Source organism: Panthera leo, chromosome D3, assembly GCF_018350215.1.
Source record: "Panthera leo isolate Ple1 chromosome D3, P.leo_Ple1_pat1.1, whole genome shotgun sequence".
Classification (NCBI taxonomy): Eukaryota; Metazoa; Chordata; class Mammalia; order Carnivora; family Felidae; genus Panthera; species Panthera leo.
In genome coordinates, this window is record NC_056690.1 from 1599388 (window position 1) to 1627217 (window position 27830).

Here is a 27830-nt window from a genome sequence, read left to right on the forward strand (position 1 = left end):
GCCAGCACCTTCCCCCCAGGAAGCAGAGGCTGAGACGGGGCATCAGGCAACGGAGGCAGGGCCCAGCTGGGGTGGGAGGGGCCCAGGCGCTCTCCAGCATCTTCCCAGGCAAACCCTTAAAGCAGAGGCCGAGGGGTCCCTTACCTGGCGGGCTGAAGGTGGCCTCCCACGTCTTGGCGTTCTCCCGCGTGTACAGCTCCACGGAGCCCTTGCCGCCACTGGAGCAGACCTTGAACCCTTCAGAAATGACCTGTCCCCCGTATGCCGAAGGGATCGGTCTGGACTGCTCTCCGTGCGTCTTCCAGAAAAAAGAAAACGTGACCCCTGAGGGAAGAAGAGGCGCTGGGTCAGGAATGACAGCAGAAGGAACTCAGAAGCAGCTCCTTTGTGTTTGAAAAGCCCTTTTGTCCTCATTCTAGAGACAGTGCATGTTCAATTCAGAAAATTCCGATAACAGCAATAGGCAGTATTTAGCAAAAGCTTACTAAGTACCAGACACTTTTCCAAGAGTCTTCAGGGACTTCTCTCCTTAAATATTGTGAAAACCCTGTTACCACCCCCGTTATGAAACGAAGACACTGGGCCAGCTTGCCCAAGGTCACCAGCCATCATTAAGGTTAGATCCAAGCTCCAGCCTTGTGACCCCAGAGCCCCCAAATATAAAAGCCTGCACAATCTGTTCTTTTTTCTTTTTTTTTTTTTTTTTTACATTTATTTATTTTTGAGAGACAGAGAAACAGAGCACACGTGAGGAGGGGCAGACAGAGGAGACAGAGTCCAAAGCAGGCTCCAGGCTCCCAGCTGTCAGCACAGAGCCCGACGCGGGGCTCAAACTCACAGACCATGAGATCATGACCTGAGCCAAAGTCGGACACTCAACCGACTGAGCCACCCAGGGGCCCCCACAATCTGTTCTTATTCTTCCTTTTAGTCCAGAAGCGTCTTCCTGGTAAGTCTTCCTAAAACCTTCCCTACAAGCATATTTTACAAAGAAAGGAACCAGCTCACGCACACTGGCTTATAAACCACATAACTTACTGTATGTCCACGAAATCCCTCCAGTGTCCATACAGCCTCACGTCATCCCGTTCTCTGCACAGCGCTACATCGAAACTGGTATCACATGGTCTCCTTCAGCTTTTTATTTTCCAAACAGAACTGCCAGCTAAACCTGGCACACCTCAGATTATATGCCTTTAGGAGAAATTCCTAGGAGGGAATTTCTTGTCAAAAGGGGAAGCCCACTTTTAAGGGTTTTGACATCTACGATTGTTATTTCCAACAGAGGAACGGAGTGGGGCCCACGGAGGCCGTGGCCGCTAAACTTTCCTTCAAGACACCCAGCCCACAGGTAGTCAGGTTCCTAAGTCCCGAGCTGGCCCCACGTTGTACCGCGTGGACGACATGGTCTTTGCTCAGATGCTACTATGAACGAGCTGGCTCAGTGGTCACTGCGTCTCACCTGAAAACAAGTCCAGATGTTGGGGGTGAGGAGTTCCTTGTTATATGGGTAACCTGCGCATGTGTGTGAGAGAGAGACAGACAGATGGAGGGAGGGAGAGAACAGGTGCACACGTGTGAGTGCAGAGCTGACGACCTGCGTGGACTGTGTGCGAGAGCAGGAAGTAATCCCAGTGGCCTCATCCCTCTCAGCCTGGCCCGGGCAGGAGAGGATGGAGCCCAGAGTTGATCAAAACAGGCCCAAGGACTTGGCGGTGGAAGGACAGAGCCGGAGGGCCATTTGTCCTGGGCCTTTTTATACAAATGGCACCAAATTTAGGCTTTGGGCCTTCAAATGAGATTATGGACACAGCCTGAGAGTCACTGAATTAAAGGAAGACATCTTTCAGCAAATATAAACATACATCCCGTTACCAACCATCTTCACTGTAATGCCTTGTGAACTGACACGTTACAAGTTGTTCAGCTGTCTTGTGACAGTCATACTGCATCATACTTTTGTGGGCTCAAAGCCCTATTACGATTATCATAAACATGTTAAAACATGGCATAATTTTATAACCCTTGTTTGGAATTTCCCCCAATTTTTAAGTATAAGAGGAACCTCAAAATGATGGCTGGGACCTGGACCTTTGCTGACCTCTGAGGAGGGCGAGTAGAACCCCAGGTCACAGGGACTGTGCTCTCAGGGCTATCAAGGAGGGCAGAAAGTGCCCGAGGTGCCATGCCATGTCGGCCACGAGGCTGGGGCTTTGGATGGAAGGCAGCTTGGAGGGCAGAGTGCGACCCCAGGGCCCTTGCCTGACCCGCTGCTGCGCGGGGGGCCCGTCATTTCCACCCGCCAGGTGCTATGGCCAGCAGAGCCCAGCACAGACCTCGCCTCCCCGCCTGGCCTCTCTGCTCTCAGACACAACCCGCTTCACGAGGACACTAGCACACACATTGTGAAATTCTTGTTATGAAACGAGATCCCAGAGGATTCATAGAAGTTAATTTTTTCCAAACACTGCTGTGTTTAGAAATTCCTCCTATTCAGTCCCGCTTTGGCCAAATGCCTTTCTGTCCCGGAAGAAAAAGAAGAAGGAGACGTCGGTTTGGCGTTAGGTAAGGGTAGATGGAAGGCAGATGGCAGTGCCCGTGAGCAAGTCTCATTTTGGCTAATTTAACCCGCACGATAATTGCTTCTATCTTTATATTTAAACATCAGCTTCCAGGAGCCGCTAATCCCAGCGCCCTGAGGATCTCTGCTTCCCGCTCCTGGGTCATTAACACGAAGAAGAGACAATCTGAAGGGAAAAGAAGTGCAATGATTGACACATTGTTTCCACACTTACTTCCTATGAGCATTATATCGTCATCTACCCAAAAGGATACAATGAGAAAAGGTCTTTCTCGACAAGACACAGAAAAAAGAAAAGAAAAATACTGTCCGGGTGCCATAAGGAAAGACTGACACTTCCAAGCGCAGAAATGTAAAATCCTGCAAGGCAAATAATTTACCAGAACAAAGCCAAAAGACACATAGCATTCTAGGGGGGAAAATAACAAATAACGCATTTAACGTTCAAGAAACCGATTTCCTTACTATGTGAAAACACTTTGTAAAGAAAAGTAGTATCATCAGCATTTACCTGGGAGCAAAGACTCTCCCAAGACTTGTACACGTGTGAGCTGTTAACCCTCCCAACAGCCCTATGAAGTAGGTGTCACTCGTGTCCCCAATTTATAGGTAAGAAAATCAAAGCACAGAGGGGTTGAGTGACTCATGGGCGGCCGCACAGCTAGTGACAGGCAGGACTCGAACCAGGCAGCACAGCTCTGGAGGCTGCACCTGTAGTCACTGCCCTCCCCCAGAGACAGCACTCGTTCACTCACTGAAGGAGACAAAACAGATACCGGGAATTCCAAGAAAACAGTGCACAACAACGCCCCGGGCCAAGGAGGAAGTCTCGGTGAACACACTGTCCCCTCTGATGGTGGGCGGGAGGGCAGCTGGCTGGGGGAGGGGAGGTATGGGGTCCTTCCAGGTAGAGGAACAGCCCTTCCCAGGCCAGGGGACTCGGCACGGTGTCCTGCATGCCCCAGGTTCAAAGTGGACCTGAGCAGCGAGTCAGGACAAAGTGACCTGCAGGCCGTGTGGCCAGCGTGGCGTCCACCCGCCTCCCCCAGGAACAGCACGGCTGTGTTCCTCGGGAGAGCCAGTCTGGCCCCCCTGACCGCACACCCTGGGCCCCCTCCAGGCCGTGCCCATCAGCATCCGCTCTGGGCTGACCCTGTGTCACACTGCTGTGCCTTCTTGGGGAGAGTCAGCGGAGAGAGACGCCTGTTTCTGAGGAGAGGACTTGAGCCCCTTGACCCGGCCTGAGGCCAACTGTGATTTTCAAAGACACCCGCAATATCCCTCGTCCCGTCCGTTTGTGCCCCGTGACCTCGCCACTCTCCGCCAGCACCCAGGGCGAATTTCCCCACCTGCCCTCTGCCTGACCTGACCCACAGGGGACAACAGAAGGGACACTGGCCGAGGCCCAGCTGCAGTCCCTAATTGTCCAGCAGCTTCTGCTGTGTGCCTCTGGGAGGTCTGAGCCGTGAGGAGTCCAGGCCGCGCAGCTGGGGGAAGACCGCACAGGGGCGTGCACACACGTGGGCACAGGGGCGCCAGAGCCAGAGGGACAGAACTGTCTTAGGTGAGCTTTGGGTGACTCCAAGCCTGGCCGTGGTCTGACGACAGTGCCTTGAGCCCAGTCAGCCCACAGAACCGGGAAAAGTGACACCAAGTTGTGTTTTACGTTTTAAAGTTCAGGTGTGTGTGTTGCACAGCAACAGCCAACCAAACACAATCTTACCTGAAGCCGTTCGTTCCATAAGCAAATCGATTCCCTCTCTGAGTTGAGTTTCTCTTGCTTTACGACTCTTCAGCTGACATTTCCCTTCCTGACCCCATGGTGCCCCCAGAGGCCCCCATAAGGAGCTGAGCCTGGATCCCTCCTTCCTTCCTGACGCACACTCTGGGGAGAGGTTTGGGGAGGATGACGGAGCCGCCGCTGCAGGTGCGGAGGGACAAGCGGACGCTCCCTCCTGTCCTTCTTACTCCTGTGCTCGGGTCAAGGTGGAGGTGGCCACGTCCCTTGTGAGACCGTGACACCAGCAGAGAGCGACCTGTCCACACCCCGTCAGCCTGGGAGCTAGCCAAGAGCACAGCTGCACAACAATTACCCTGAGCCAGAGGGCAGGCTGCAGAACGTTCTGGAATGGGAAACTGAGGGCATCCAAATCCAGTGCCATCAACGCCACCTGAGGGCTAAACCGTGGTCTCGGCTAAGACACATCTCGGTGCACACAGACTGGGGGCCTTGAGGGTCTCCCTCCATTCTGGAAGCTGGAGCTCCTGGGGAGTGGTCTCCCTGGTGTGCGTGTGCAGACAGACCCCCCCCCCCCACACACACACACCCATCTCCTGCCCAAGTAAGGCGTTACTTGGGTCCTAAGCAGATTTTCCCACAGAGCGGCCGCTGTGCTCAGGAGAGGACACAAGCAAGCAGGGCTCTGACAGCCTCTCGTGTCCACGACAGGGGGACACCTGCCAGGAGCTTCCCCAGGGCACAGGCCGGGGGTGGAGAGACTCTCTGGGGCGGGTTGGGCTCTCTGGCTCGCCTGACACAAGCCCAGCAAGGCTCCCACCTCCGGTCCCAAACTCTGATCCCACAAGACACTGAAGTGTCATCTTTGTCCCCACATTCCAACAGAGTGCTGCTTAAAATGACATTTTTGACCCCTGTATTCTTAAGAGTTAGTAATCCCACCACTCGAGGGCCTTGGACACTTTGTCCAAGAGAATTTTAGCGCAAAGACCCGCCTTTACACAACTCGAATCACAGCACGAGAAGCTGCTGCCTTCTCAGTTGTCCTTGGCTCTTCTGGCCTGCGGCAAGGAGCAAATCCGTCCGAGCGTAAGTAACAATTGCTAATCCCCATTTAGCAAAGAAACGCCACATGTCGGATGTAGAGCCCCCGGCGGGCAACGATGCCCAAGCAGGACTCGGTCATGAGGTGTCTCCCATTTACGGGAATTACTGTTACTGGTTTTCAGTTCATGGGAGGGAGATAGTTTCTTTTTCAATTAAATCCAAGTGAGTGACATTTAAAGAAAAACACTAAGGAGTGCCTGGGTAGCTCGGTCAGTTGAGCTTCCAAGTCGATTTCAGCTCAGGTCATGATCTTATGGTTTCAGGAGATCGAGCCCCACAGCGGGCTCTGTGCTGACCTTGTGGAGCCTGCTTGGGATTCTGTCTCTTCTCTTCCCCCACTAGTGCTGCCTCTGTCTCTGTCTCTCTCGAAATAAAGAAAGAAACTTAAAAAAAAAAATAAAGAAAAACACAAAGTATGATAATAGTTCAGGTGGTACCTGTATATGAGTAAAAATTACAAATGTTTTAAAAGTGAGTCAAACTTCAGAACCACTGGTCTTGACAAACATTCCAGCATTCCTGGAAACGTAGATAATTGCATCATTCGACCCAAACCAGTTAAAGTAAATGGCCCTCCCCTGGACTTGTCCTCTGGGTAGACACCATCCCGCCTTGCCGCTTTGATACTATGTCCTCAGATTTTTTCCCAGCTCCGTGATTAGAACACGAGAAGTAAAAGCCAAAGGAGGTGAGAGAGATGATATCACAAAGAGCAAAATGTGGAGCGAAAATGAGCTGAAGATCATAGTGATGGAGAATCTGGACCACAGACACCGGGTGACTCAGGAGGCTTTCCACCTTCGGGCATGTTTGAGTTTAAAATGGTAGGAGAACACGTGATCCGTGAAATGAAGCCAGAAACACAGCAGAGACACCTAGGGATGGTGTCTCAGACTCCAGCGTGAACGACAGAGCCCATGAACCCAAAAGCCCATCTAGCCAGGAGGACTGCATCCCTGACTGTCCTCTTCCAACACGCACGCACACTCTTCCCCAGAGCAAGCCTTTTACGTATCAAATACGCACTTCAACCCCGGCACCGGAAACAAGGTTCTCTCAAGCGTCTTCCCGACACCCCTCGTGCTGTGGGACTGTCTTCCGCCACTCCCCAGTCGCTACCGCTGTCAGAGAGCAACGGCACGAGCCGTGGTGGTGAGCGCCAAGTCCCTTCAGTCTCAGGGAAGCGGCAGAGAGTGCTGGGGACCGAGGAAGTCAGGAGAGAGCGACCTGTCCCAGGGGCCACCCCTCGACTCCAGCCAACTCCCACCAGGCGCACAGGGAATATTGTTGGATTTTCCGATTTCTTAAGTCAAAAGTACAGATTTTTTAAATGAAATGTTCTCATATACAAGTTGGACATTAATTTTTTTTAAAAAAAAGAACATCTAAAGCACCATCAGAGGCTGTTTCTGCAAACTTCCTGAGCTAGGATATTCGGCTAAAAACAGTTTAGAAAGCTCATTTAAATGTAAAAACCAAGGGGCGCCTGGGTAGCTCCAGGGGGCCTGAGTGTCTGACTTTTGGCTTAGGCTCAGGTCATGATCTCAGGGTTTGGGAGTTCAAGTCCCCCATCAGGCTCTGCACTGACACTTTGGAGTCGGCTTGGGATTCTCTCTCCCTCTCTCTCTCTCTCTCTCTCTCTCTCTCTCTCTGCCCCTCCAACATTTGTGCTGTCTCTGTCTCTCTCAAAATAAACTTTAAATATATATATATACACACACACCGAGAAGACCAACATAACACCACTGAACAAAACACACTTATGGGATGGTCAGCCCTGGCCAGTTTGGGGACAGGATCCATGAGAATCACCTGGAGGTCCCAGCTAAAAATGCAGGTTCCCAGGCCTGGTCCATGGAGATTTGGATTCCGTAAGGCCTGGACTGGAGCCCAAAAACCGTATTTCACCATCTTTGCAAGTGACTTGTCCATGGTCTGTGAATGCTACTTTGAGATTCACCGCGCTAAATCAGTGTGCAGCTCTAGGCCACTCTTGCCTGCCTCTGGGCCTCGGTTTCTCCATCTGTGAAGCGAGTGTACTGATGAATACTCTTCTGAGGGTCAGCCGCTCCACACACTCCGACGTCCCCATAGCCCCAGACCGTCGGCAGAAGACGGCGGCTGGATCCACGCCCGGCCTGCATCCGGCAGACCCCTCTGGAAATCTCTTTCCTGAAACTCCATCCCGAAAGTCTCTCAACATTTTGTTGGCAGCCTTTTGGATTTAGTAACCTCGTGCAAAGGGGGGAGAAGTCACCTCAAGGCTGGGAAGGAGGAAGTGTGAGTGCTGAGGGTTTCCAGCTGCTGCTCCGAGGCTCCCACGGCCTTCCCGGTGTTTACAAGCAGAGAACATTCTCATGCTCGGGAGGGAAGCACGGGGCATGTTTACAGGGAGGAGGGAAAGCTGATGAGTGAAATGGGAAGACGGTCTTTCCTGAGAGCAGCTGAGCTGATTCAGAGTTGAACTGGCATCAGTGGTAACAGGTGGACGTTGCTCAAGGTGGAATGTAGTCCAAGATCAGAAACAACTTCTAGAAGTCAGAGGAGTACAAAACCAGAACAGGCTCCTCTGGGAGCAGCAAGGGGCCCTTCATGGCAATATTCAAGTGGCAGCCAGTCAAACACTTGATGAGAAGCATTCAAAGAAATAAAGCATCGGAAAGACCAACTGCACATATCTGCTCAGTGACACACAGTAAGCATCTACCTTGCTGGTTTTCGTCCCCGAAAATGCAGCACTGACCAAGACAGACAGGGCCCTGCCCTCATAGAGCTGGTGGCCGAGCAGGGAGGCAGACGATGAACCGGCCGTTACCGGCCATGCCAGTGCTGGAGAGGTCCAGGGAGCCACAGGAGCGCAGGTAGAGGGACTCACCTGTGTGAGCTCGTCTCCACGGAAGTAACACCTGAGCTGAGCCCTCAAGGTCTACGGGCAGATAAAACAAGGTGCTAGAACATTCCGGGAAGATCCCTCCCTCCGCTGAGTTTCCCGCTTGTGCACCTGCTGGCTGCGGGGGTTGAAAGTCAGACACCTCACCCTCAAGGAACACAGACATTCCTTCGGTTAACATTCAAGAATGGCCAGGCATCCAGATAGCCCTCTTCTCTCAAAAGCTTCCCCTGTTTGCACCCAGTGCCTGTGAAAAACTTCCCCAGGAGGCACCATCTGCCAAGAAGCGAGACCCACGGGGAGCTGACAGAAGTGCAGGAAGGCCGAAAAGCGGATGGAGATGGGGTCCAGCAGGAGCAGGAGTGGGCACAGGAAGGGGTGGGGGTGGCCTGGCAGAGGGCACACAGGGGCCGGTGGCTAAGCCACTGGGACGTTTACTCTTTTTTGGAAAGCTCAGACTTCAACTCTGCTCGTAAAATGTCCTATTTCTTCCTTCCTTCCTTTCTTTCTTTCTTTCTTTCTTTCTTTCTTTCTTTCTTTCTTTCTTTCTTTCTTTCTTTCTAAAAGTCAAAACCATGAATAGGGACCCCAAGAGAATTTGGAAGAAATATGAAAACAGTTGACCTGGTGGATGGGGAGTGGGGAACGTCTCTGTTTATTTTGACGTTAGTTTTTACTATAAATGTAATGGGTTTTAAGTCTGAGCCCACTAGCACCACCAAAGAACAGAAACAGAGCGAGCACGTGGAGGAGGCCGAGACAGAGGTGTCCTGAAAGGCCCCGCATCTCCTGTGCCCACATCTTCGTCACTCACGAGGTTCACATCTGACCACCTCCTCCATCACTATCATCGCTGATCGCGGTTCTAAAAGCCAACCCATTTTTCCTGCTTGCTGAAGCCTCACTCATCCTACACAACATCTAGGAAGTTCAGATAAAAACCATAACCCTTCATTTTTTAAGTTGCCCAGCGACACCCGAAATCATCCTACAGACTTCGTGTGCTGCAGGGACTTTTACTTGGAAAACGCCGAGCGGACCTTCCCTGCTCACATCTGGTTTTTCTGGAACCGAGAAATACAGGCTCCCAGAGGCCTCAGAGAACCCGGCCCGAGCAAACACCGGGCAAATAACGCAGCGGAGCGCGCACAGCGGTCCTCCGATGTCACGCGTGCGCTCGGTCGCCACAAAGCTGGATGTGGACAGAGGGAGGCAGGACGAGGGGGGCCCAGCCTCCGTCTGCATCTGCACCAAGCCTGGCGCCAGCATCGTCCCAAGGAGCCAAGGGTGATGTCAAGCGTCCTGGCTTCGTTTTATATCTGGCCAAACGGTCAACAGAGTGGCCCCGAGATGGTTTGACTACACAACACAAGGAGCCCTTAGAGCCGGACACGAAGCCAAAGCTCCCATCTGTGCCTGCCACCCCGCACTTATCTGCCTCACCCCTGCCATCCCACGCCTGTCTGCCTCACCCCTGCCGTCCCGAGCCCGTCTGCCTCACCCCTGCCAGCCCGCACCCATCTGCCTCACCCCTGCCGACCCGTGCCTGTCTGCTTCACCTGTTTTTGAGGAGGAACTGTGCTCACACGTGTGATGGCACAGGTCTGGTGGCTGTGACATGCAGTCAGCCCCGGTGGGTGGTTACTGTAGGTGAGCCCCTCTACAGGGTCCACTCTCCAGGCAGGTAGGCGGGAGGAGCTGGGTCTGCAAATGCCCACAGCGGGGCTGCCGCCAGGGGCCTCTCACAGCTGGGCCACAGCAGCAAGGAACGCAGTGGCTCCTTTAGGCATCACAGCAACCTCAGGAGGGACCGTCACTGACCCGTCGCACAGACAAGGGCTCAGGTGAGGTGGTTGCCCGAGGTCACCGCAGACACTTAGAGAACTGGGACCAGAGCCCGTGCTCTCCCCATGATGGCCCTGGGGACAGTGTCCATGACAAAGGGGCTCACTGTGCAGTGGCCCAGCCAGAGTCATTGGGGGGATTTCTTAAGAGAAACTAGAAATCCATATATTTATGTGAAATTTTTGGTTTTCCACACTGGCAGCAAGCTAAATATTTTTTAGCTCCACACCTGCCAAGCCAAACAGCCACAGACTGGATCAGCCCAGAGCCTCAAGTCTGGGGTCTCTAAGTTCAGGTAAAACTTCCTCAGAGCTCTGACTCCCCCGTGGCCCCATCCCGATGACCTAAGTCCCCGCCAGGAGCCGGGGAAGCCGAGAAGCTGGTGACCTGGAGATGCTCCCTACAGGCCCCAGCCCCCTAGTCTCCCAGCCCCCTGCCCCCCGGCCCCCCCAGGCCCCTACACCCCCAGCCCCCTAGTCTCCTGGCCCCCCAGCCTCCCAGCCCTCCTGCCCGCTGGCCCTCCAGGTGGTGGCCGCTGAGCCCACGCTGGTTTTCATTTACAGAAACAAAGAAGCCTGGTGTGTTTATAGGGCTGTCTGAACTCTGGAACGGCTCAAACGCTGGGTTTGTAAACCTGGCCGTGGTTTAGGGCCTCGAAGCCATTTCTCGAAATTCTGGGTTCTGTAAAATCCAAAACGTATCCCCCCCACCCTCGACATGTTTTTGCCTTGTTAAGCTTTTGTTTGTTTTTCTTGGACTGCAGTCCTTCTGTCCCAAAATTGTGTACGACGAATTCCTCACAAGGTTGTTTTTGAGAAGAACGTGGGATGTCCAAAGGGCCTTCGCTTTCGGAACGGCTTGTTTTAAACTCCTTACTTCCTCCCCCAGAATGAAAACTCTCACCCTGCCCGGGGTATCGGGACGTGAAGGGGTGAAGCACGCTGGGACGCCAAACAACAACTTTCCAGCCGGGTTCACAGTGTGGCCCGGACACCCGTTCTTTGTCAGAACCTCAGATACTGCAGGGCCTCACTTCTCACAGGACAAAGGGGAAACGGCACACAATTTCCACTTCTCTGCTGCCCACCTGCGTTTCGTCCGTGGCGCTGTTCCCGCCACGGGCCTGCACCACCTGCAGCCCCCCTCCGCCCCCGGGGCTCGGGGGCAAAAGAAAGAAACCCAGGGAACGAGGCTCACAGAGCCCGCCCCGCCCAGGCTCGCCGTCCACACCCCAGAGTCAGAAATAACGTGGTACGAGCCACACCACCAATTTACTTCCCACAAGTACCACGGCCCCGTCCAAGTCGCCGATGTGACATCACCGCATCTGCTTCTCTGGCGGCTCTTTTCTCTTTACGAGATGAAATAGTTTGCTCTCCCGTCTCTGTGAGACCGTGTTCGAGCTCTCCGTCTCCGGGACACGTCTCTTGTTAGAAAACCAGGCGCCTGCACCCCCGGCCCTCCCCCCCCCCCCCGCCCGCCACGCGTCCACGCGCTCTGCCGCCGCGGCGAGGGCGCATCACTCACCGTCGGGGTCGCACTTTGCCGGGTTGCTGATGCAGGATGTGTTGTACTGGCCGTAGTAGAGAAGGGTCACTCCCTTCTCCTCTCTGAGGTAAACACCCTTGCTGACTTTTCCTTCCATGATGTCTGCGCAACAAGAATGGCAATGCCAAGTCAGCAACCGCCAGGGGTTAAGAGTCTTACAGAGAACTTAGAGATAAACGTACTGCGTTATTTACGCTTATAATAATACTACATATCACGCTCATTAATATTAACACTCGCTATCTACCACCTAACTAGCAGTAGTTAAGGGATAGGTAGTGTGAATATTCATATCGATGCTTCGTCGTCACTTACTACTACACTCACACACGATGGGCTCTATACGGTAAGGACACCCTAAGCGTTACATTTGCCAGGAGTTGGGTTCCCAGGAGCGACACTGTCCCGAACGTCCGGAGACCTTCCTGGCCATCTTCTAAGGGGAACACTTAGGCACATGTTTGAACATAAAACCACACCCTTTGAGTCCTCATTGGAAGCCCCTAATCCTAGACGTGGGAACCCACAATTTTGAAAGAATCCATGGTCACTCTAGGAGAAAAGCCCAGAGTCACGCCCCCGCCAGCACCAGGCTGAGTGGCCATGAGCCCCGGCCGGTGCTCACTGCTCTGTCCTCCCATTGGGCCTCATCCCCATGGCAAATGTAACCGATGGTGTGTGTGAAGTAAATGGTTTACAGAATCGATAAGTGAGGACTATAAAAGCCCAGCATGATTAGGCATTTATTGTTCATTGGGGTCAAAGTCGCCCAAAGATACCTCCTCTGCATACGGGCACATGCCCACTGCCCTTGAGCTATCAAGCAACAGGAGATGAACAGCAGAGGGACCGACGTCTGTGGGCCTGACGGCTACGCCCACTCCAGTTTTCCAACAACCACTGTCAAGTGGATAGCCCACTCAAAAGGGCCTCAGTATTCTTCTGTCTTACGCTCCTTTTTTTATTTATCACATTTATGGCTGGGGGTGGGGGGATGTGGAATCTATATCTTACAAAATTAAATTTATTGCAAAATTAAATTATCAGTTACATCATTGAGTTAGGCTGTATAAACCCCTAAACAAGACTGTTTGACTGGAAAAATTAATTTTGGGAGCCAAACAGGTCACAGCTGAGAGAGCAATCGGGTTATGTGCTGTGCTGAGAACAGAAGAAAGGCCGATGCCTGAGTATCTGAACTTTCTGTCCTGCTTGGGTACGTGCCACAGACACTACTCTCCCTGGAGCTTTGAGCTGCATAAGAAAACACGAAACATAGGGGCTCTGAGGTTGTTAAGTAAGATAATAATTTAACCCTGACTCTAGTGGGCGTTTATGAAATAGCTTCTAATAATTAAAAAAAAAAAAAAAAAAAAAAAAACCAACCTACAGAACAAATGCTGATTTTAATGTTTATAAGAGATCAAATTTTGGGGTGAGATCTTTTAAAATCAACTTCAGTTTTTCCATTCAAAGGCTATGCTGTTCCTCCCCAAAGAATATACACCATTTAAAAATCCCAACTTCCATTTTTGTAGCTCATCTTGTGTCTGTCTCGTTCTGAAAACAAGCAGCTGGTTTGAAGACCCTGCTCATGTGAAAGCTTACAAGCCCCTTCTAATGTATGGTGGCACTTCCTCTAGACCTAGCTGAGAGCAGTTATTCCTGATACACTGGGTGTTTGGTATTCTTGGCTATGTGTTCTTGGGTATATGTTCTTGGCTATGTGTTCTCGGGTATGTGTTCTTGGCTATGTGTTCTTGGGTATATGTTCTTGGTTATGTGTTCTTGAGTATATATGCTTGGGTATGTGCTCCTGGCTATATGTTCTTGGATATGTGTTCTTGGGTATATGTTCTTGGCTATGTGTTCTTGGTTATGTGTTCTTGGGTATATGTTCTTGGGTATATGTTCTTGGCTATGTGTTCTTGGCTATATGTTCTTGGGTATATTTTCTTGGCTATGTGTTCTTGAGTATATGTTCTTGGGTATGTGCTCTTGGCTATATGTTCTTGGATATGTGTTCTTGGGTATATGTTCTTGGCTATGTGTTCTTGGTTATGTGTTCTTGGGTATGTATTCTTGGCTACATGTTCTTGGGTATACATTCTTGGCTACGTGTTCTTGTGTGTGCGTTCTTGGCTATGTGTTCTTGGGTATGTGTTCTTGGCTATATGTTCTTGGGTATATGCTTGTCTGCTGGCCAAGACAAAATGAATTCATATAGAACCAAATCAAATTGACGTCTAAACTCATTGCAGATGCAAACCAAACAAAACAGGGAACAGAAGTTACAAGTGCTCACCTACAGTTGCAGAGAAATTTGAGTAGGCAGAGTCATTGGTACGAACAAAGGTAGAATTATGGGAAGGAAGCACAGTGAGGTTGTGGGTTCGCAACACTAGGTAGGACAACAAGAAAAAAGCACAACAGATGAGTGACACGAATGACAAACGGAACCGGCATACCTCTCAACTTGACGTGCACCGAGAATCGGTCCTTCGCCCAGCAAGCACCTTGGATTTTGTCTCCGGGCCTCACACCTCCCTCCCGCCCCCTGCCCCCACTCCCCATGTACTGGGCAGCGTCATGGCCAGCGCCCTGGCCTGCCAGGGCATGACTGCTGCTGGCTTTCGCCACAGACGTGGGCTCCAGTGTGCCGTGTGCAACCCCCTGAGACACCTAGTTGAGAGATATGAAACTGAGCCCGGCAATAAAACAGCCTTAACACAAGGATCATGGTGGTGACGTCACAACTGGTGAGGTAGAAACACAGCATGAAGACAATGGCACGATATTACGACAAATGGACCGAACAACAGAGGGTTCAGCGACAGATACGAGCAGCGTGACCACCAGACGGCTTCCAAAGCCACCCGGCCGTCCCCGGCAGCAAAATGTGCTGACCGATCCTGTTTCCCCCTGTTTCTTAAGAAGCCTGTGATCACGCTGAAACGAGACCGCAGAGCATCGTGACGTGAAGAATGGTCTGGGGAAGCATCGGCAAGACGTCACCATCCGGCTGTTCGGGGCAAACAGGAACACACAGAATCTCAGGGAAATTAACACCCTGGCCCCAGCGTAACTGTGTCTCCATGATCGCACTGCTTGGTGAGAATTCCTCGCCGGTGAAGGAGTTCAAGATGCCCAAAGTTACTGATTTGGTCACAACAATGAGGTGTGTTGAGACATTAGGAGAGAGATATAGTTATCATTTGAAATAACTGCTAAAATGTTGGTCTCTGTGACCTGGACGATGAATTATGTCAACAGTGAATTTCCACTTTTCACAGGCTTTGAAATAAAGGGCCTGAGAAATAAAATGAGATAATGATGGGGTGGGGGTGGAGTGCAGTTTATTTTAACCTGAGCTGCTCATATAATGACTTCCCAGGGACTTATCCCTGCAGCGCAGACCGTTTGGAGAGAAAGCAGAGCAGCGGTGCGTTCTCTGCTGGGTGCCCAGAGGCAGTCTTGCACAGGTGGGTCCTTCCACCCCCGGCGGATCCGCCCAGGCTCCAGCTCGAACGCCTCTCAATTTGCAAATGTGAGGGAAACATTTTAGAATCTCCGGTGGCAATTTATGGCAGCACGTTAAGTCAGGGGATCAGGAAAATGCCAGTGTGCGGGTCTGGAAAGTGCAATAATCAGCAGTGTGCGGGCATGTGCTAGACTGGTTGCCCAGTAAACCCCTTGCCGTACACATCAGCCGTTTGACATAATCAAGAACGATAAGGAAATAAAATTTTTAATGTAAAAATCCAAGCCACTCAAAACTTCTACCGGGAAGAAGTTTCTTGCTGGAACGGAATAAAGAGCTCGGACACATCTGGGGTTTCTCCTTACGGCAAATGTCTGAATTGAGTCAGATAGAGACTTCATTTTCCATGGACTCAGAGACCACGGGAGCATCTTAAGTGATGTTCGGTCTGTTCGAGGGAACTGCTGGTGACATGTGCAGAAGCTGATTGGTAGGTGGGGGTACCTTTGTGAGTGAAACGGTGACCCCACGAACACACGTGTTAGTCCCAGCACTCAGCTCAAATGGACCCTGTTTTGGCAGACATGCAGATGAGGCCAGTTTTGTCTAGAAAACACACATCTAGACCCCTACGTGTGATTGATGCACCATCTGAAGCTTCGAGCTTCCAACCACGGCTTTGTTTTATGGTTACTGGGGAAAACACACACACGTTAATAAGAGTTTGAACCTTAAGCTCTGTCCTTCAATGACAAAAATATATAAAAGTTCTAGTAAAATACTTTGGGTTAACGATGATTGGGGGGATCTCTACAACGTGTGTTCATCGCCACTGGCCTGGCCTCCCAGCGGAAGCTGTCCTTGTCTGCCTCCCCCGATGGCCCTACGTGGAGCCCCTCCCCCCCCCCGTCCCTGCGGCCTCAGGTACCCTCACCACCCGCGTCTACCTCCAGTCGTGTCTTGAAGTTCGTGGATCCCGTCCACAGTTTCCAGCGGCCAGTAATGGGAAGCAGAAGCCAAGACCTCAAACCCTTGGGGGAAGAAAAGAATAAAGATGTTAAATCATCATTAGGAGGCAAGAAATGCTTTCCTTCTATGTCATGAATGGAGGGAAGAGGAACTGTATCACAGGGACTATGGGATTCATTAAAAAGGCATTTGCATACATTCAACACACTCCTGGTTTTAAAAAGAAGTCTTTTTTTTTTTTTTTAACGTTTATTTATTTTTGAGACAGAGAGAGACAGAGCATGAACGGGGGAGGGGCAGAGAGAGAGGGAGACACAGAATCAAAGCAGGCTCCAGGCTCTGAGCCATCAGCCCAGAGCCCGACGCGGGGCTCGAACTCACGGACCGCGAGATCGTGACCCGGGCCGAAGTCGGAAGCTCAACCGACTGAGCCACCCAGGCGCCCCTTAAAAAGAAGTCTTAAGGGGCGCCTGGGTGGCTCAGTCGGTTGAGCATCCAACCTCGGTTCAGGTCACGGTCTCACGGTTCGTGGGTTCGAGCCCCGCGTCGGGCTCTGGGCTGACGGCTCAGAGCCTGGAGCCTGCTTCGTATTCCGTGTCTCCCTCTCTCTCTGCCCTTCCCCCACTCTCACTTTGTCTCACTCTGTCTCTCAAAAATAAATAAATGTAAAAAAAAAAAAATAAACAATAAAAAAAATAAAAGAACTCTTAAAATACAGAAATCGGCTCCTGGGTGGCTCAGTCAGTTAAGCGTCCGACCTCGGCTCAGGTCATGGTCTCACGGTTCGTGGGTTCGAGCCCCGCGTCGGGCTCTGTGCTGACAGCTCAGAGCCTGGAGCCTGCTTCAGATTCTGTGTCTCCCTCTCTCTCTGCCCCTCCCCTGCTCACACTCTGTCTCTCGCTCCCTCTCTCTCTCAAAAATAAATCGACATTAAATATATATACACAGAAATTGGTGACCATCTCCTCGACATGAGAAAGCGTGATAAGTACAAATGAGCAGACACCTCTGAACCTCTGAAGGGACTAACAGCCACCAGGCTTAGTGGGGCCCCACAAGGAGCGTGTCTGTTAGGCAGTCAGGAGAAAGACAAGAATGGCCGTTATCCCACTATTGTTTTATATTGTTTTGTGATACCTAGCTGATGCAACCAGGCGAGAGAAAGCAATCAGGTTAAAATGATTTAAAAAGAGGAGGACACCAACAGCAATATTGTCGACATCATGTAAGGCTCTCGACAAACACCTCCTCAGTTCATTGTAACAACGAAGGCAAGGTAATTGTATCATTAGCCTATTTGTGGAGATGAGGGGTCGGTGCTTCCGCAGAAGTCGCCCGGCCGGCTGGTTTGGCGTGCGATGCTCCCTCCCAGTCTCCCTGAGACGGATCCCAGTCTTTCTCTTCTCATCCTGCTTCCCGCATAGTAACAATTAACCACTTCAGAATTTCCTTTGTGACCCTTGTACTTTGAGTGGACATGATTTTGTGCAGACAGATTGTGCCTGCCTGCTCGTCCCACTTAATGCCACGTGAACGACTTCATTTATTTGCTTCTATCCCGGCTCCCTGGTGGGGTCTGGGTAACAGTCCCTCTGCGAAGGCGGGGCGCACCCCCAGGCACCCAGCCCCTCACCTGGCTCCAATCTGCTCCTGGACCAGCTCTCTGGGGTTAGTTCCCAGAAGGGGAAAGGATGGTCCAGGGGACCAACTAACAGTCATCTGCTCCAAGTGTCTGCCAGACCATAGACAAGAAAAATGAATAAAGGAGTCTTTGCGTTATTCATCGTAAAACTATTTTTAAAGAGGAGATAACACGATCCTTATTTTCAAATGAGGTGTGACTGTTCACGAAAAAACGAAACGCCATTACGAATAAGAAGAGAATTTGGTGAGTGAAACAGTCTTACACGTAAGGAAAGATCTGAGTAGGGAGGTTTATACGGACGTGACAGGCGAAGAGTCGATAAATAGCGTCCCTGTGTTCCAACGCTAACGCTAACACGAGGCGGGAGAAAAGTTCTCATTTGTAAATGCAGCCGACAGAAAGAAGACGTTGAGGTCCAAAAGAGTAAGAATTGTACAAAATTCTCACAAAGAAAACAATAAAATAATACCAAGGGATGTACAAGAACCCTTGAATAAACAAAGAATTTAACCTATTTGTGGAAAAGAAAACTCAAAATCATAAAACTATCAACCAACCCTCTAATTAATACATAAATATGAGGAAATCTGTTGTAAACATGCTGAGAGATTTTGTGTGAGAGAAATCTCATTATGGGGCTTATCTAGAAAACTAAACAAGCAAAAATAACCAACAAAACCTGCCAGGAGCGGGGCAGCGAAGGACGGTGGGGGGCCAGCGCTCGCACACAGTTAGGACCTGTTGTAAAGACACAGTTCTAAAGAGAATTTGGCAACCGCACATGAATAGAAAGTTCCATGGAAAAGACCCATAAATATCCCCAAGCACATGTGAAACCTTAGTTTATGATAAAAGTGCTATTTTAAACCAGAAGAGGAATACTCAACAGAAGGTTTTACAGCCAGTTAGCCACCTACAAAAAAACTCAAGATCCCTAACTCACTCCTTACCATCTCAATTTCCAGAAGGATCAAACTATAAATGTAATTATTAAAAAAAATAAAAATGAAAACTTCTGAGAAAACCAGGTAATGAATTTGATTATGTGAATTTTTTAAATTTCCCTACGTAAGGGGCGCCTGGGTGGTTCAGTCGATTGGACGTCCGACTTGGGCTCAGGTCACGATCTCACAGTTTGTGAGTTCGAGCCCCACGTCGGACTCTGTGCTGACAGCTCAGAGCCTGGAGCCTGCTTCGGATTCTGTGTCTCCCCCTCTCTCTGCCCCTCCCCTGCTCATGCTCTCTCTCTCAAAAATAACAAACATTAAATTTTTTTTTAATTTCCATATGTAAAAATAAATCAAGCTAAATTGAACAGGAGAATGATGTTTATGTAATACATAGGACAGAAATGTACCGATGTCTTTTTAAAGAACTGTATGAAATGCATTGTATTCATTAAAATGTTTACTATTAAGAAAATTTAAGCCAACAGAACACTGGGGCAATGGACATAAACAGGCAGTTCAAAGGAAAGGAAATGCAAATTATTTTAAATATATGAAAAGATGTCGCTCATAATTTTTAGAGGCATGTTAAAACGACAGCGAGCCACCCTGTCCCAGCCCACCCGGCTGACTGACAGACAGACCATTAGATGTACTCAGTCAGCAAGTTCACTGTGCTTTTGGTGGAAGTTACAGCCTTTCCGGAGAGCAATACGGCAATAGCCATACAAATTTTAAGTGCACTTTGATCTAGTAATTCTGCTCCTAGGAGTTTACTCTAGAGACAGATTCACACACGGGATCAAAGAGCTATGTACGAGGACATTTCTTGCAGATATATGTATATCTCAAAAGCGTGGGAAGAGGCTTCATGCTCATCAGCAGAAGGGCTGTAATCTGTACGGAACATCTACGTAATAGACAAGGGTGTCACTAGGAGAAGTGACCAGGCTGGGACACATGTGTCGATGGGAAATGTTCCTCAAGCTATACTGTTAAAAAAAAAAAAAAAAAAATCAACTTGAGAGAAAAATGTGATACTATCAACTATTTGTGGAAAACCCAGCTGTCCCACCAGCAAGGAGGGAGGGAAGGAGAAACAGAGAGAGAGAGAGAGAGATTTTGCATGGATACTATGGGTACCCTTAGAAACTGATAGCAGTATTTTAGGGGCGAGGAAAATGAGGAACACTGGATGTGAGATGTAAGAGGGAGATTTCTGTTCCTTTTTATTTCTGTTCTAGTCAAATGTTGGGGCATGTATTCCTTTAAAAACTTCCAAAATTCGGAGACCTGTGGCTTCCGCCGATGTCCCCTGGCAACGACGCGACTCTAACAATGCAATATGGAGGCTCAGAAATGCAAAAGTCAAAACTACCCATTTCTGTTTCTGCCAAACTCCCCCCACCCCAAAACGTAGGATATTCTTTTTGGAGAGGGGAAACATCACTGGCTTGTTAGTCAATTCATCTGGGGTGGGTCGGGGGCGGGGGAGGACCAGAAAAGGAAACCGCGGCCGTAGCACAAAGGGCAGGTGCGACGGATTCTTCACAACCCACGTCTTCAGAACATAAACCCCGTGGATGACAGATCCTTCCCTGGCATCCGCGTGTACAAACGGCCACCACCCGCTCTGGGCAGAGGGGCTGACGGAGTGAAGCGACGGTGGTCTTGTTCACACAGAAAGACCCCCTAAGCTAGCAAGAGGCCGTGGGAGAAGGGGGCTTGGGGTCCGCAGAGGGCCTGCTGTCCTCTGTCGCCGTGCTTCAGACGAGGGCAAAGCCCCACTGCGTCGTCGCCCCTGGCGTCTTATAACCAGCACACTGGAAGTCCGCGCTGGAGGGTTTGCGAGCTGTCATGTGCGCGGGGGCCCGAGGGTCACCCACCCGGCGGGCTGCCTAATTCCGCAACAGGTGCCGGAAACAGGTGTCGGCTGTGGGTCTTGGGAGGGAGGGAGGGAGGGCTGCGGCCCACTGGGAACCGTGTGTCCCGAGGACGAGAGCCGCTCCGGGGCGGGAGGTCTGCGAACTCTTAGGGGGAGGTTAGAGACCCAGATTTCGCAGATTTTTTTGGAAATCTCCCCAAATTTTAATATTAGCAATTAAGGTGGTTATTTTGGGGAGCCTGGGGGGGGGCTCAGTCGGGGGCGTCCAACTCTTGATTTCAGCTCAGGTTGTGATCTCACGGTTCGTGGGTTGGAGCTGACAGTTGACAGCGTGGAGCCTGCTTGGGATTCTCTCTCCCTCCCCACTCTCTCTCTCCCTCTCAAATTAATAAACTTTAAAGAAAAAAAGAAAATTAAATTTTTTTAAAAAGTGGTTATCTTAATTAAAACATTGCATGGTGCTGATAAGACGTACCCAAGAACTGAATTCAACAGGAAGGTTCCCCTTTACACCCTAGGGCGTAAACAACCCACAGCCCTAAAAGTGTCATCAAAACAAGAAAATCTCATTCTTTTGGGAATAAGACACTCTGGGGCTGACATCTCCGAGTTGCACAAGCACCTGCTTTCCACCAGATGAACCTCATTAAAACTGTGTGTCCAGTTAGACACGACAGCAAGTCCAGGGATACGGTGGCTCATTATGGGACTTCCGACACGCCCCGGCCCTAAATAAGAGAGAGAGAGAGAGAGAGAGAGAGAGAGAGAGAGAACCTTTCATTCTTCCTCTTCAGTTTCTCTCCCAGGTGCCGAACGCCTAGCCCTGCCCCAGGACTTGTTCTTGGCGTCGCTGAGCAGAAGCCCCAATCCCTCAAAGCTGTGCGGGCAAGTACCCGCCCGGAGTCCCACTGGGGCCCCCGACGGCCGCCCTCCGACTCCTTATTGCTTTGCCTGTGGAACTTACTATTAGTCGAGTATTTTTGTTTGTTGTCTGTCTCCTGTGTCTGAGTCTCGCGTGCAGACACCGTGTTCTACACGTACCACATTCTCACGGCTAAAACAGGGTGTGTGTGCCTGTGTGCCTGTGTAATCCAGATTTTTGCATTTGGATCCTCCCCAAAATTGTAATCTTAGCAAATAACTTTTTAAGAACTATATAGGCAGAATGCATGATGAAATGCAATAATGAATAAACGAATGGATAAACATAGAAAGAATATATATATATATGTAATTACGAAAATATATATACCCCCCCATCTCTATTTGTCAAATTTCCATTTACTCAATAGGTTACAAACATTATTTTTTTAATTCCATCATAAACACCTTTTTTGCACCAGGAAGATGAATGATAGTTTCTGCTGTGACCTAGCGATTCTGACTGTCCCTTGCAGCCACATGACACCGTGATGGTGACACACATTAACTCAACATATTTCAGGGACTCTTTTGAAATATATACAAGTATCGGGTCATTATGTTGTATGGCTAAACTAAGATAATATTATATGTCAATGATACCTCAATAAAAAATATATAAAGGGAACAAACTATTGATTTGCACAGAAAAAAAAAATAAAACCTAGTACGTAACTCCAGGGAATTATAATCACTATAATCATCTGCTCTGGCTTCCCAGACCTCTAAATAGGGCCGGTGAGGTAAGGTACCCGGCCTCCAGAGCTGGGCGGGAACCAGCCGCTCTGTGTCCCCAGGGCCAGGAAATTCGGGATACGGGAGATTTTTAAGGTCCCTTTTCCTCATTACAAAAGTTATCTGTGAAAGGCACGCTGGTAAATGTTGCATAAATGCCCTGCCATTTCTTGGCTGGTGCCATTGATGGATTTAGATTCATCGACCATCACGCTTCTTAGCACTGTCCTCAGCCAGGAAGGACTCGCGAGCCAGCGAGGACTCGGTGGCCAGAGGAAAAATTTCAGATGCGGGGGGCCCGGTTTCCCCTCTCTGGGCCTCACCGTCACCAGCCGTAAATGGGGACGTGGGCCGGACAGCCTCCGGGTTCCGCTCAAAGACAGCACGCTGTCATCTCTCCAAAATGACAGTCCGCGGCCACAGATAGACACAGATAATACGAAGGCTCAAAATGATTGCAAGTTGCCTTTCGGTTATTTACACAACCGAACACCTATGGACACAGTAGAGATAGGGAGCTGCCTGGGCGGGTGCGGGCACACGGGGCAGATGACCGCGCACCTGGGAGCTGAAATCTGGCGCCAGCTGTCTTCGCTGACTCGGCTCTCTCATGACCGACCGACAGCACAGAGGGTGCCTACTGCACGCGAGGCAGTGTGCTAGGTCCCCACAAGACAGGGAGGGCTCACTAGTCCTGCTTAGACCGTAAAAAGAAAAGTCTGGGGGCGCCTGGGTGGCTAGGTCGGTTGAGCGTCTGACTTCGGCTCAGGTCATGATCTCACAGTCCGTGAGTTCGAGCCCCACGTCGAGCTCTGTGCTGACAGCTTGGAGCCTGAAACCTGCTTCGGATTCTGTGTCTCCGTCTCTCTCTGCCCCTCCCCTGCTCACGCTCTGTCTGTCTCTCCGTCTCTCTCTCTCTCTCTCTCAAAAATAAATAAACATCAAAAAAATTTTTTGAGTAAATAAATAAAAGAAAAAGAAAAGTCTGGTGTGGTCTGTGGTGCAAACAGGCCGGGGCTCAGAAGACCAGGCTCCGGGCAGGCTGGGGACCCTCCCGGAGACCCACCTAAAGTCCTGTGCACACCTCCCGCCCTGCACCCACCACGCTCCTGTCGTCCCCAAATAGTCTCCTTACGTGTCCGGCCCCGCAGTGAGTTCCTGAGGTCACCACTGCCTTCTTAGCCCTGCAGACCTCGGCCACACCACCCGCTCTCTCTGGGTGTCCGTCCGCAGGAGGGCAGAGAGGCCGCCTCAGAGGACCCTTCTGAGCACCGCACAAGGTTCACATCCAAGATTTTTACATTCCTGCTCAGACTTCCGGAGAAGAAAATGCTACAATTGACACAGCTGTCCCCGTAGGGGTGGAGATTTAGGTTGTTTGCAAAGGTTTGCCCTCTAGGAACAGGCTCGGGCCTGTGTTCTGTGTCCTGAGTGAGTGGACGCCCTTGAGAGGTGCAGGGGACGGGCTTTCCCTCTGGGGCTGCTCCCGGGACCCTGCAGGCCTGGGCCCAGAAGCAGGAGCAGGGGGGGGGGGGGGCCTCCCGGCGAAGGCGCCGCACAGTCAGCTGGGGGCCAGGCTTTTCTGCGGGAAAACGGGGTTGAGCCGAGCACGGGATGTAGGGAGAGAGACAGAGACACCGAGAGACGGAGAGAGATAGACACAGACACGGAAAGAGAGACAGACACAGAAACAGAGCCAGAGAGATAGAGACAGACACACAGAAAGAGGGACAGAGACATAGGTATGTGGAGAGAGACCGAGAGAGTGAGAGACATACAAAGAGACAGAGACACAGAGAGATAGAGACAGAGACAGGGAAGGACAGACAGAGACAGAGAGACACAGGCAGACAGACAGACGGAGGCAGACAGACACAGGAAGAAGGGGGGATAAGGCAGAGGAAGACAGCACAAGCAGCAGGGTTTCGTCCACAAGCAAACCCCCGTGTGATTCTTGCAAAGAAGGGGCGAGCAGAGCAGGAGAGACCCCGAGACGCGGGAGGTGAGACGAGAAGGGAAGCCGTGGGCGTGGACGTCGGTGAGATGGCCGAGCACCTTGGCTCCGCACGCGGGCTTGCGTGGTCACCGCCCCGCTCTGCAGCGTCCCCTCGTCTGCACACCCGTCATCTCCCTGTGGCACTAGTTGGAGAAGAACCAGGTCGGTTCCGCCCGGAGTTAGGGCGTGAGAGGGACCCTGTCTCCATGTGGAGCAGAGACTGATCCAAACCCTCCTTGCAGGGGAGGGTCAAGGGTCCAGGTGCACGCGTGTGCATGTGTGTGGGTGTGTGTGCACGCGTGTGCATGTGTGTGCACAGGCATGGGTGTGGGCAGGTGGGGGGGGGGATGTGTGCACGGGTGTGGACATATGTGGATGGGCCTGGGCACGTGCACACGGGTGGATCCATGAATGGACGTGACGTGGCCAAGACTCAATCTGGAAACTTCCCCCCAGCTTCCTCTCCCACCGCCGCACCTCCTGTCACGTCCGGAGAACCAGCAGGAACCCCAGTGGGAAGGGGGCGAGGGGAGAGCCTCGGGGCGGACACGCGTGCCCTCCACTGAGATGCCCGAGCCACAGAGCCCCGTTTTCCTTCCGCGAGCGTTCTGGTGGGGGAAGGGGAGCACGGGGAAATTCACGGCCTTCACACCTTTTCCAACGGAAGAGTGAACTTGGACGTTTGGGTGCAAGAGAAATGGCGGCACCCCGTCCGCGGACACGGGAGGTCCAGGCGGGCACCGGCCCGGCTGCATCACCCGCGAGGGAGACGCTGCAGCCGCGCGGGGATGCCAGCGGTGCCCGTAGGGGCCGCGCTGCTGGTGACAGTGGCTGGTAGGAGCCAGGCGGCCCCCCCTCCGCTCCGAGTTGGAGGCGGGCTCACCAGTGGGTCAGGCGTCGTTCACACGGCTCTCGAGCAAGGTCTCGGGGACCTCGACGGGCTCCCCTCGACCACGCGCAGGCGGCCGCCGGGGCTCCTGCCGCTCACCAGGCCCCCGCCTTGCACGGGCCTGCACCTGCCACGCGACCGCACCACCCGGGGACCACACCTCGGTCAGCTTGCAGACCGAGGACGCACCGCGGCCCAAGCACAGTGAGCCCCAGCTGGGACGGTGACAGAAAGGACAGAGAGCCCTGCCGGCCCCGGGGAGTCTGCATGAAGATACACGGCACAAGTTAGGGCGGCAGCCAAGACTCCATCATAAGATGGCAACGGCCACGGGCCAGAGGCCTCTGGGCGGCCGCCGCGGCCGGCGACGGCGAGGTCTGGTGCCAGGATGAGCAGGGCGCCAGGAGACGGAGGGCAGGGCAGCCGGCCGGGGACGGGGGGCCCGCGGGAGGGCCGCCCTCCGCTGGCCACGGAGACGCGCAGCCGAAGCGCGCGGGGACCTCGGCGCCCGGGGGCCAGCGGACGGCGGTGAGCAGGGAGGGAGAGCGTCCCCTTACCTGGATGGGCCACTGACCTGGAGTAGACTGTCCGCACCTGCACACAAAGATCACACCGTGAGACGTTCGGGACAGCCTCCGGCAGAGGGGGCTCGTCCAGGCGCCCAGAGAGCCGCCCAGAGACGTTACCTGAAAATCGCAATAAAACAGCAGCAGCCAGGGGTGCCCCCAGCACAGACACAGCAGCTTCCTCATGGCTTCTCGGAGGCTGAAAGGCGATCCGAGTGCAATTCCTGAGCGTCCGTGACAACGTGTGCTCCCTAACTTTCACTTCCCTGGGAAAGGGACATTTTCACAGGGTCCGGAAAGCAAGAAATCTGGTTCTCTTTAGCGCGTGAAACGCAGCCGTCCCGGAGAGCCGGCGGCTGTCTTCCTCCTCGTCCCCAAACCTGAGCGTTCTCAGCGATCGGCGCCCTTCCAGGACGGTCCCCAACTGGCCGCAGCTCACAGAGCCCCGCGGGGCCGTCCGTGTTTGCTTTCCTTTCCGGAGTCTTTGTCTGTCTGCAGCCAGGCTGGCAGTCGGACCCTCGGACCCTCGTCTCTCACCTGGACGCGGGCGGAGCTGGACGGCTCCGAAGGTCGTCCCCGAGCTCCCGCCCGCCCCGCTGCCCAGCTCCCGCTCTGACTCAGGCTGACGCCCCGTCCGGCCCCAGCTCTGGGTGGAGAGGGAATGATGTCAGGCTCTCTCCTCAAACTTCGTTCTGCTTCTCTATTTATACTCCTGGCTGCTGCGTCCTTCCTGGGTCCTAACACCAGTCCGTCCAGAACAGCCGGCCGACCGGACAGGCACGCGTGTCCGCGGCGACCGGGTGCTGCCTGCCAGCGCCCTCAAAAGCAGAGCAAACGTTCATGAACGGAAAACGGACCGCGAGCCGTAAGCCCTGCGTCGAGCTGAGCCTTGTTTGCCCGAAGGAAGGAGGCGATACGAGGATGGAAAGAGGAAATCAACCACACCCGCGTGCCCCCAGATAAGCGCGACCACGGTTCTCTCTTTAACCCTTTTAGAGGCGCGGGAAAGGCACGGGGTCGTTTACAGGGCACGCGGCGGACCTACGCCGTCCCCCACGGGTCGTGTTCTCCGTGCGGCAACAGAGGCAGACCCTCGCCCGTCCTGCGCCTCGACCTGCTCAAGACCAGAAGTTTACCCAATCTACCCCAAATCCGCGCTCACACGCAGACGATTAGTCTCCGCTGTAATTTGCTGGTGACTTGACCAGTGCTTCCCGCCGTGGGCCGTCTCGGCGCCTGCTGGCTGTGTGTTCTTAGGCAAGTCACTGAACCTCTCTGTGTTGCAGAGTCCCTGTCTCTGCGATGGAGGCGGCGGCCCCTCCCCCGCCAGGGTTGTAATGAGACAGGAGGCGATGCGTGCAAGGCTCCTGACGCCGTGTGAAGGAAACACGTAGCGCTCCATAAATGCTCACCATGTTTTGCGAGGAAAAAGTGTCGCTCGATAACCGCCGGCTGTGATTATTATTATAAAGTAGGCAAGAACACCCAGCAAATGTCAGAAAATTGTACTGTGCCCCAAGCCCTGACTACAAATGGAATAACGTCCTGATTCCCAGCACTTCCTAAAGTCTTCCCAAGGGTTCTCCTTCCTGGGCGACCTCTCCCGTCTCCCCGGCCGAACAAAGCCAGCACCTTCCTGTTTTAACCGTGGATGTGGCATCGGATCACGGAGGCACCCACCGCGACCGTGGGAATGAAAACTGGACAGGAAGCAAATTAAGCAGCCCACCCCCCCCCCCCAGGCATCTACACTCACCCGCGGACTGGCTTTTGATCTGAACCCCAGAGCACAGCTCGTGCTAACTCACATCGCCTGCCCCTCCCACGTGTCCTTCCCGTGTGGAGACGAGCCTGCTCTCAATGAGGGCGGCGTTTCCGGGGGGTGCAGATTTGGGCAGGGGCGCATCACTGTGAGTGCCTGTGCTCACCTCCCTCAGGCCGTCCCCAGACAGCGGCCTGGCCCCGGGGCTCCCTCCCCGAAGCCCTGCCTGCCTCTGCCCCCTTCTGTCTTCTGTCCCCACCGCATTGCCATGTCTCTCCCCACCGAGACACAAGCCCCCCGGGGGTGGGGACATTCTTCTGTCTTG

At 52.4% G+C, this 27830-nt stretch overlaps 1 protein-coding gene across 2 annotated transcripts in view; it reads right to left on the bottom strand.

Annotated features, from left to right (window-relative positions):
• Positions 1-26404, bottom strand: part of ADGRD1 (adhesion G protein-coupled receptor D1) — a 123088-nt gene extending 96684 nt beyond the window's left edge. Inside the window, exons 1-6 of one of the 2 annotated variants that reach the window (XM_042909901.1) lie at positions 25864-26404; positions 25735-25771; positions 16138-16221; positions 14015-14110; positions 11689-11811; positions 145-324 (exon numbers count right to left, since the gene is read on the bottom strand). In XM_042909901.1, coding sequence (XP_042765835.1) covers positions 145-324; positions 11689-11811; positions 14015-14110; positions 16138-16221; positions 25735-25771; positions 25864-25929 — 586 coding nt within the window. In that variant the 5' untranslated portion in view covers positions 25930-26404. The remainder of the gene's footprint in view (positions 1-144; positions 325-11688; positions 11812-14014; positions 14111-16137; positions 16222-25734; positions 25772-25863) is intronic. The other variant, XM_042909900.1, reaches the window with a different exon arrangement.
• Positions 26405-27830: the final 1426 nt, after the last annotated feature.